General features: G+C 38.6%; 1 protein-coding gene across 1 annotated transcript; it reads right to left on the bottom strand.

Moving 5' to 3' along the window:
* Positions 1-8,633: 8,633 nt before the first annotated feature.
* Positions 8,634-9,681, bottom strand: LOC127208423 (glyceraldehyde-3-phosphate dehydrogenase-like). Its single transcript, XM_051167871.1, has one exon. It carries the CDS (start codon positions 9,634-9,636, stop codon positions 8,647-8,649), a length of 990 nt encoding a protein of 329 aa, XP_051023828.1. The 5' UTR covers positions 9,637-9,681; the 3' UTR covers positions 8,634-8,646.
* Between the last annotated feature and the right edge of the window lie 417 nt (positions 9,682-10,098).

Here is a 10,098-nt window from a genome sequence, read left to right as displayed (position 1 = left end):
AATGTAGTGCAAACAGGTTTGAGGTTAGCAGAGTTAACCAGAGTGCAGCTTCTGTCATTAACCAGCAGTAGACAAAAGGAGATTTTGTTAATCTTTCTCGGCTTCTATTTAGGGTTTATGTTTGCTTATTTTGAAATTTTTTATTTGTAATTCTATTTTATAAGAATGGGTGTTCTGTCTGCATTTATTTTGGGTATCACATACATATCTGGTACCCAAAGAGGCCAGAAAAAGGCATCAGATCCCTTCGAACTGGAGTTATGGATGATTATGAGGTGCCATGTGGATGCTGGGAGTTAACCCTGAGTCCTCAGCCAGAGCAGAGTGCTCTTAACAGCTGAGCCATCTTTCCAGCCCCTCAATGCATGTAGTGGTAATTATGCAAACTGATAAAAATTTAATAATTTCTCATGGCAATGGGGCCAGCAGAATTTCTTGAGGTAAAAAAATCCTAAAACCTTAGTAAGGAACAGGAAAAAGGAAAAATAAAACTGGTTAACATGTTTGCCAGATGAAATTATAAATATCTAGGTAACCAAGAGATGAGCAAGTTCACCACTAAGTAGCCTTGTTACCAAAGTGACATTCAAATGTCAAAACACAGACGCGTTATCCTTATGAGCAGTGGAGCCATTTTTCATTTGAGTCTGTTTTGAAAGGTTAAATGATTTACACTGCTCAAGTGACTGACTCAAGGAATATGACATCCATCAGCTGTTCTCAAGCAGGGTTTCAGGAAAGTATTAAACATGAATGGGCCAGAGTATCCATCATTTCAATGAATTAACTTATCTTCTCTGAAAATAGACACTCTCATGCCGCCCTTTGAATAATGGCAAAAGAACACCTCATCATCTTCAAGGTACCGTTAATCTCATTCAGAGCACCAGTAGACCAACACAGATACAAGTATGAGGATCTATGACTTACTCCCTTTTTTTTTTTATTTATTGTCTGCAATATTTATTGAGTTCCATTTTTAAGTGGCTCACTATTGGAACCTAGCAGGTAATGGAATCTTGAACTTAGATGTTTGCTGAACTTATTTCTTAATTCTAATAGTTTTCTGAATTTCCTACATGTAAAATAATATCATTTGCAGTGACATCTTGACATCTATATATTTCTAATTCAGATTCCCTTTCTTTCATTCCCTTTAATGTTAATCTGGATAGGATTTGCTAAAAGTGATTTAAAAAATCCATTTATTTCTGAATTTCATAAATGACCTTTATTATGTTGAACTCTACTCCTTCTATAGCCAAACAGTTTGATCATGGAGATTGCAGAATTTTATAGAATACCTTTTGAGGATCTCTTAAGATGGTCAGATGTTTTTGTCCTTCATTCTATTGAACAATTGAGTTGTCACATAACCCTGATGTTTTTCTGTCTGAATCCACTGCTGAAAGTGGAAATTTAAAGTCCCCAGGTAGTATTGTATTGTCATCTTTAGGGTGTATTAGTCTTTGCATTATATATCTGAGTGCTGTGATATTGGATATATGTCTATTTGGAGCTGATTTTTCTCTTGCCATTGATCCCTCGATCATGAGATCAGACAGTCTTTTTTTTTTTCTCTTTACTTCTTTTGATTTAAAGTTTATTTTGCCTAATATTAACATGGCTACTCTGATTTTTTAAAAATTCTATTTCTTTGGAATATATCATTCTATTATTTTCCCATTGGTTTCTAAATGGCCTTAGTTGTGAAGTGAGTTTCTTGTAGGTAGTATACAGTGGGAGTTTTGTTTGCTTGCTTGATGTAGTCAGTCACTCAGTTTTTTAATTGGTGAATTTAATTCATTTATATTCAAGTAATCATTAATAGATGAACTCTTGATTAAGCCATTATTTTATTTATTTCCAGTTTTGCTATTATTGCTTTCTTTCTTACTCCATTCTTAAAGACTTTGAGATTAATGACATTATTCCAACTGCATTCTTTCATTTCTTGCTTATTGATATAGATTTGTGTGTGTGTGTGTGTGTGTGTGACTAAAGATTTACAAAAAAATCATGCTTTGAGTGGAACAAGCCACTTCATGATAATTATTAAACATTTTCATAACTTATGAACAGAAACTAACAAGATATATTAATAAAAAGGTAAAATCTCTATTCTGTGCTCATTCATGCCTCATTTCAAATTATGTGTGTTATTTTACATTTTTTTATAGCTTAACTCTTTGTATGTTATTAACCAATTATATTTAACTACTTTGTTTTCAGTCTCCACACTGAAGATATGCACAGTTTTTGTGCCATGCTTACAAGAATGTAGTCTGGAAGCACTTTAAAATGGCTCTTACCATTTTATGTCCTCCAATGCTTCTTATTATTAATGTCCCTTTCAGTTTGAAGAACTCCTTTGAGCATTTATGGTGGGACAAGTTTGGCAGAGATAAATTCTCTCAATTTTTGTTTGTGTGGTAATGTCTTTATCTCTCCATTTCTAAAGAGTATCTTTTCCCCGTGCAGTATTCTTTGACAGTAGTTTTCCTTCGGTACTGTGAAAATTCATGTCATTCTCCACTACTCTGTGAGGTTTCTGTTGAAAAACCCTCTGTGATGAATTGTAGGTATCTCTCTTTATTATTTGTTTCTTTTCCTTTGCAGTCTTGAGACTCTGCTCTTTATACAATATAGTATTCTACCAAAGAAGAAAACGCCAACGTCTTTGTGAGCCCTATGTATTTTAGCTTGTCATTAATAAATTTTACAATGAGAGGCTGCTTCATTCATTGAGTTATTACTGAGTTCCCACTGATAACAGATTAAGGCATTCAATTACTTATAGCTAACTTAATACCTTCATGGGTTGCATTTTATCTTAAAATTTTCTATATTAACCATAAAGATTTATTTCTCATTGTGTAAGATAAGGGATGTAAATTCAGAAAGTTTAAAATAACTTTTCCCAGCCAAATGCCATTGGGGGGGGGGCGGGGGGAGCGGCATTAGAGGAACATTTTCCTCTGCATTGAAGAAGAGTCTAGATTTGGAAATGCCATATTTAATAATTAGAGGAAGTATAGCAGAGAGTTCTTGTTGTCTCTGTAATTAACAGCATGGCCTCTTACACCATGCTGATATGATTACAGTAATTATCAGGCTAACAAGAATAGAACATACTGTAACAAAACGGAGAAATATCGATCTAAGCTTTCCTTAGAAATCTTAGAAGCATTCAAAATGGCACTCTATATGCCTCAAGTTCCCTTCATGTACCAAAGCTCCCTCCACACAAAACACATTTAGTAACTTAATTTCCTGTTTAAGACAGTGCTGCATCCATGAGATTTTCAGGAAGTCAAGATAAAACTATTTGTTTTTAAAGACTATATTGAAACTATATGATTAGAATTCCAAAAATATTGTTGCCTCAAGTTTTTTTTTAGATCTAGGAGCTTAAATAATAATAATAATAATGTAAAGACCTTTGTTTTCCAAGCATCTGTTGTTTTATTTTATTATGTCATCTTCTTGCACAAGGAACTTTTGATTAACATGATTGGCAGTTGTTCCAAACATAGGGTTCTACACCTAAGGACAGTAGGAAATGTGAATTATTCTTTACTTAGTTTCAAATAAGTTTTATGGTGCTTCTTTGCCGCTTATTGCGAACAATGGTGGGTGGGGCGAGAAGAACATATCTTGAATGGTTTTTTCTAAGTCTCTAGTCAATCCCTTGAGGTAAAAATGAGTCAATGTTAGAAAAATAGAGAATGAGAGGGAAAGAAGTGACTCCTTAGAAGAAAATCATCAGTTACAGGAAGAAATCATAAAGTAGTATGGATGTCAGAAAAAAGAGGATGTCATTCCTCTTTAATTAATCATGCTTTCTTCTCTCCCTCATTTGGAACTTTGGTCAGGCTAAGTCCTGGAGTATAACTCCCTGTCTGCTATGCGTCCCCCAATTGTGGACAAAATTGGCAGTGGTTATAAGGGACAACCAGTACATCATGGAGGTGTTAATTTTATTATGGCTCCACATTCTTTTAATTACAAGTTCCAATTACTATTTCCAGGTTGGAGCCTTTTAACTCACCTTTGTGTAAGAATTCTAGCATAACCAAACTAGAAATTAATGATTAGTTTACCTGTGCCTTTGTGCTATGATAGAAGCATCCTCTCTGTCTTTTTCTCTGTCTCTCTCCATGTGTCTGTGTCTGTCTCTGTCTCTCTGTGTCATTCTCTGTGTCTCTGCCTCCCCCTTCTCAAGCATGCATTCCTCCCCCCTCCCTTTCTCTCTCCACTGATCTTCAGATTCATGGACCAGAATTGTAAGAACAAGAAAGACAAATTCCATAATAAGGTCACTGAAAGCGATAGCTGGTCAACTTCAGCTTCTATTACTATTCTTTGGTTCCCAGACCTATATAATCTAGGACCCATAGCAGAGATACTATACCATTAATGACTGTTGAGTAATGTAAGGTATTCCACAACCTTTAAAAAAATTAATAGATTCTTCTCTCATAAAATATACCCCTACCACATTTTGCCCTTCCTTCACTCCTCCCAGATACACCTCACCTATCTCTCTGCCATATCCACTCCCCCTCCATTTTACCTTCAGAAAAATTGGTCTTCCAAGAGATGACAGTCAAACAGGACAAAGCAAGATACAATAAGATAGGGCAAAATCCCTTGTATCAAGGTTGAACAAGGCAACCCAATAGAAGGAAAAGAGTCACAAAAGCAAGCAAAAGAATCACAGATACACCCAGTCCCACTGGTAAGAGTCCCACAAAAGCAACAAGCTAACAGATATAACATATACACATAGGTTTTTGTTCCTTCATCTCCCCATTTTTATGGCAGAATAATTGCTTACGTGATGTAGTCTATGATAGATAGAACATTGCCTAACACGATGATGTGTTCATGGTTGTACCTCCTTTCTATAGAGAAAATCTATTAATCTGATGTAACGCTACATGAAATACAATATGCATGGATCAAACATTTCAAATTTTTCGGACAATGGAGATTACCTGATCTATATAGGCAGAAAAATAAAAGCCATTCTTCAACTATTATTATACAATCTACTCCTATGCGTCATATAACTTTTCTCAAACTAGAAGAAGCTCAATATAGTAAGTTGACTAAAGTGACTACCAAGTAACTACTTTAGTTGGTTTTTCAAGAAATATTGATACTTCCAGATCAATGGCTAAGCATTTATCTCCACTGGTAGCAGTTTAGGCATCAAACAGGAAGATAGCTTGATTAACCTAAGGGTGCTGAAATCCAAGTATGAATGCATGACTATGTTCCTGCTCTACATCCATGGCTACATTTGACACCAGAAAGCATAAGATGATATTGTTTAACTTGATACATCATTTGATTTTGGAGTTCTGCATCCTTAACATTGTAATAAGGCAGTTGGAAACCTATGATGATCCTTCATCCGCACATATTTGCCACAATCTTCTCAAAACAATGTTCCTAGCAGTCAGAACCTCCTTGACTCTACCCCCATGTCAGATTACATACACACTTCCATCTCCAAGCAATATTATATTTCCTCACCTCTTATAATAATCATATTGATACAGTTTCAATTCAAATATGTTCCCACCATATCTTGGTGTAAAAATAGGAAGCCTAGTTTAGTCTAGGGGTACATAGACAATGAAGCAGAACAGTGTCCACTGGCAACTTTTTAGAGAAATTCTTTTATTCGTCATCTTATGCCTAGTTAAACTGTATGTACATATAATTATAATCAGATGCATTACGGGAAAAGACAGTAGAAACTGGGACAGAGGGGAAGGCATCCTATTGAGACTCTAAATGAGAGACGCATGGGAGAATAGCAAAATAAAAGGATGCAGAGGGTCCTAGAAATCTACAAGTAGAACAATATGATAGGCAGATTTGGGCCCAGGGGTCCCGCTCAAACTAAGGCACCAGCCAAGGACAATACAGGAGGTAAACTTTAAACCCCTTCCCAGATCTAGCCAATGGTCAGAATATTCTCCACAGTTGAGTGGAGAGTGTGATACGACTATCTCACATACTATGGTGCCTCACATTTGACCATGTCCCCTGGAGGGGGAGACCTGGTGGCACTCAGAGGAAGGACAGCAAGTAGCGAAGAAGAGACTTGATACCCTATGAGAATATATAGGGGGACGTAATCCCCCTCACGAACAGTCATAGGGGAGGGGAATAATGGGAAAATGCGGGGGGAGGAATGGGAGGATACAAGGGATGGGATAAACATTGAGATGTAACAAGAATAAATTAATAAAAAAAAAAAAAGAAAGAAAATGGGGCGGGGAGAGGAATGGGAGGATACAAGGGATGGGATAAACATTGAGATGTAACAAGAATAAATTAATAAAAAAATAAATAAATAAAATAAAATTAAAAAAAAAGAAAAGAAAAGTTATTATAAAATCTAACTTACCACTCAAAATAGAGAACCACCCAAACTCCACACAGTAGTAGCAAATCCTTCCTTCTCTTGAAACTCATAAAAAGAAGCCCTGAAATATAAGCAGGGCCCTTTAGTATGCTCACTCATATGGTCTGCTGTTGCCAGATCCAGTTCACAGTACTGCCCAGGTAAAAGGTGGAACCCACTCTCCGGAGTGCAGAACATCCATCTTTAAAGAATGAAAGGAAAGAAAGAAACTGTCCATATGTTGGCACTGTGGAACCCACCTATACTATTAGCACTTGCAGAGTTGAAGCAGGGGGATCATCAGTACAAGGCCAGCCTGGACTACATAGTGTTTTGTTTGTTTTGTTTGTTTGTTTGTTTGTTTAATTAAAGTATCACTCCCAGGTAAGGTGGTAGATTAAAGGCTATTTCTGGTGAAGAAAAAAGAATAATATTAAATAGACTCTATTCTAAAGAAGAAAAAAAAAGAGGAAGACCTTTGAAATCTACAAAGCAGGTCAAAAGATCCCAAACAGAAATAGATAAAAAGATGGCAATATGGATAAGTACGACTGAACACAGTCTTAGCACACCCCTGGGAGGGGTAGAAGGGAAGAAGCCATTTCCAAACATCATGCATTTTCTCCATGCTGAATGTTACTGGGTCCTTCCTGGGTCCTGGTGTTGAGCCTTCAAGAATGATACCCCCAAAGAAAGCAGGAGATATTTCCTAACCAACAGAATGCTCATTACAACACAGAAATGCTGGACACATGGGAATTATAATAAACAACTATCAAAGAGGGCATCCTTACCCATTTCTTCTGGAAAGGAAGATCCCTTTCCTAAAACTGTCAACCCATAACACATTTCTTATATATAGGTAATTCTTTCCCTCTTTCATGTTGATGGACAGAGAACCACACTGTTGGGACTGGGAAGGAAAAACCCAGAGGAACAGTAAATCTAGTTTATATTCACTTTTGAAAGAAATTAAACTATTTACAAAATGCAGTTTTCTCTCCGTGGTCAAGATAAACTTCTCTTTTCTTCCATCCACGTTGCACCCACATTTGAAGCTTTGTATATTTAATCTGACAGTGATCTGGTGAATTGTATATTTCTATAAATAGTCAAAAAAAAAAGCCAGAATGGGTTTTTCTCCAAGTACTATCTATAAGATAAATATTATTAGATTCCAACTTCCTTCCATTTTAACTTAACTCAAGCTTTCTCATAAGTTCTTCTTTGAATTATTATAAGAAAGGCCTAATTCAAGACAAATAGATAGACAAACATAAATAACTCATTTTCATATCCATAAAAAATTAGCCTTACTCCAATTCCATTTTAAATACAAACCCCTATTCTGATTTTCACATGGGACACAACAAAGTCACAGGGATCTGCCAACGTACAGCTATCACACATTCCAGACACTTCCAGAATACTCTCTAATAGAGTAGGTACAGGGGAGCCACAGGTAAAAAGAGCTAAATGCAGAGCCAGTAACTTCCTTAGTCCAAGAGAATCATGGCTGCTTGGGTCACTAAGTATGTATGACACACAGAAATTAAAGATTATATACTAACTTGGCCAATTTCAAAATCAATTTTAATGAATAAATGGATATCCCACATCAGTTGCATTATTATATAAGAATTAAAATTAATGACATATTTAAAAATAGATTTAAACACAATTTCAATAAGTAACATACTTTTGTGATTTAAATTTTACTTTGCAGTTGTGTTCATTTTTATTTGTATCTCTCTCTCTTTCTCTCTCTCTCTCTCTCTCTCTCTCTCTCTCTCTCTCTCTGTGTGTGTGTGTGTGTGTGTGTGTGTGTGTGTGTGTGTGTTCCAAAAGTCAACTTCAGATGTCCTTCCTAAGATGCGTTGTTTACCTTGTAATTTGCTGACACCTAGACTTTAGCAATTAGGCTGCCTGACCAGCAAGCCCCAGGGATCTTCCTGTTTCTTCTTTTCTGCCTCCTCAATACTAAAATAACAAACATATGGTACCACACCCAGCATTTTTTTGTAGGTGCAGTGAACTTTATTGATGGTATTCAAGACAGTAGGGCTCCCTGGGCCCCTCCCATTATTCTGGGGTCTAGGATGGAGACTATGAGGGGAGATAGTCAGTGTCAGGGGCAGAGTTGGAACAGGGACTCCTCAGCAGCCGAGGGCCTCTCTCTCGCTCTCGTATCCTTGCTGGGGTTGGGTGGGGTCCAGGGCTCCTTACTCCTTGGAAGCCATGTAGGCCATTAGGTCCACCACCCTGTTGCTATAGCCAAATTCATTGTCATACCAGGAAATGAGCTTTACAAAGTTGTCATTGAGGGCAATGCCAGCCCCAGCATCAAAGGTAGAAGAGTGGGAGTCGCAGGAGACAACCTGGTCCTCAGTGTAGCCCAGGATACCCTTCAGTGGGCCCTCAGATGCCTGCTTTACCACCTTTTTGATGTAGTCATACTTGGCGGGTTTCTCCAGTTGGCATGTCAGATCCACGACGGACACGTTGGGCGTGGGAACACAGAAGGCCATGCCAGTGAGCTTCCCATTCAGTTCTGGGATGACCTTGCCCACAGCCTTGGCAGCACCAGTGGATGCAAGGATGATGTTCTGGTCAGCCCCACGGCCATCACGCCACAGCTTTCCAGAGGGGCCATCCACAGTCTTCTGGGTGGCAGTGATGGCATGGACTGTGGTCATGAGTCCTTCCACAATGCCAAAATTGTCATGGATGACCTTGGCCAGGGGCACTAAGCAGTTGGTGGTGCAAGAAGCATTGCTGACAATTTTGAGTGAGTTGTCATACTTGTCCTGGTTCACGCCCATCACAAACATGGGGGCATCGGCAGAAGGGGCGGAGATGATGACCCTTTTGGCTCCACCCTTCAGGTGGGCCTCGGCCCTCTCCATGGTAGTGAAGACACCAGTGGACTCCACAACATACTCGGCACCAGCATCAGCCCATTTGATGTTAGCGGGATCTCGCTCCTGGAAGATGGTGATGGCCTTCCCGTTGATGACAAGCTTCCCGTTCTCAGCCTTGCCCGTGCCGCAGAACTTGCCGTGGGTAGAGTCATACTGGAACATGTAGACCATGTAGTTGAGGTCAATGAAGGGGTCATTGATGGCAACAATCTCCACTTTGCCAGACATGAAGGCAGCCCTGGTGACCAGGCGCCCAATACGGCCAAATCCGTTTACTCCGACCTTCACCATCGTGTCAACGGATGAGGCTGGCACTGCACAAAAAGATGCGGCTGTCTCTGAACAGGGAGGAGCAGAGAGCCCACACCCAGCATTTTAACAAGAGTACCAGTCCACATGCTTACACAGTACGCACTTTATCAACTGATCTATTTCCCCACTCCTTTCTCTTATGTCTTTTTAAATGCTATTTATTTGTTTATTTATTAATTTCTTTATTTATTATTCACTTCACACCCTGGTGGTAGCCCCACCCTTCCTAACCTCCCATTCCCACCCTCTCTCCCTGTTTCCCATCCCCTATCCTCTATTCCTCAGAAAAGCTGCCCCTTGGCTACATTTTTATAGGTCCAGTCCATGCATCGTCCTTGGTTAGTGCTTCAGTGTCAGCAAGTCCCTCTGGGCACTAATTATTTGGCTCTGTTGGTCTTCTTGTGGATTTCTTGTCACTTCTAGGTCCTTTTCTCCACACCT

This window comes from Acomys russatus, chromosome 25 (assembly GCF_903995435.1).
Source record: "Acomys russatus chromosome 25, mAcoRus1.1, whole genome shotgun sequence".
Taxonomy (NCBI): Eukaryota; Metazoa; Chordata; class Mammalia; order Rodentia; family Muridae; genus Acomys; species Acomys russatus.
This window is presented reverse-complemented; position numbering and strand designations above follow the sequence as displayed.

Coding starts and splice junctions, on each gene's coding strand:
- LOC127208423 (XM_051167871.1), bottom strand. CDS start 9,636: ATGGTGAAGGTCGGAGTAAACGGATTTGGCCGTATTGGGCGCCTGGTC.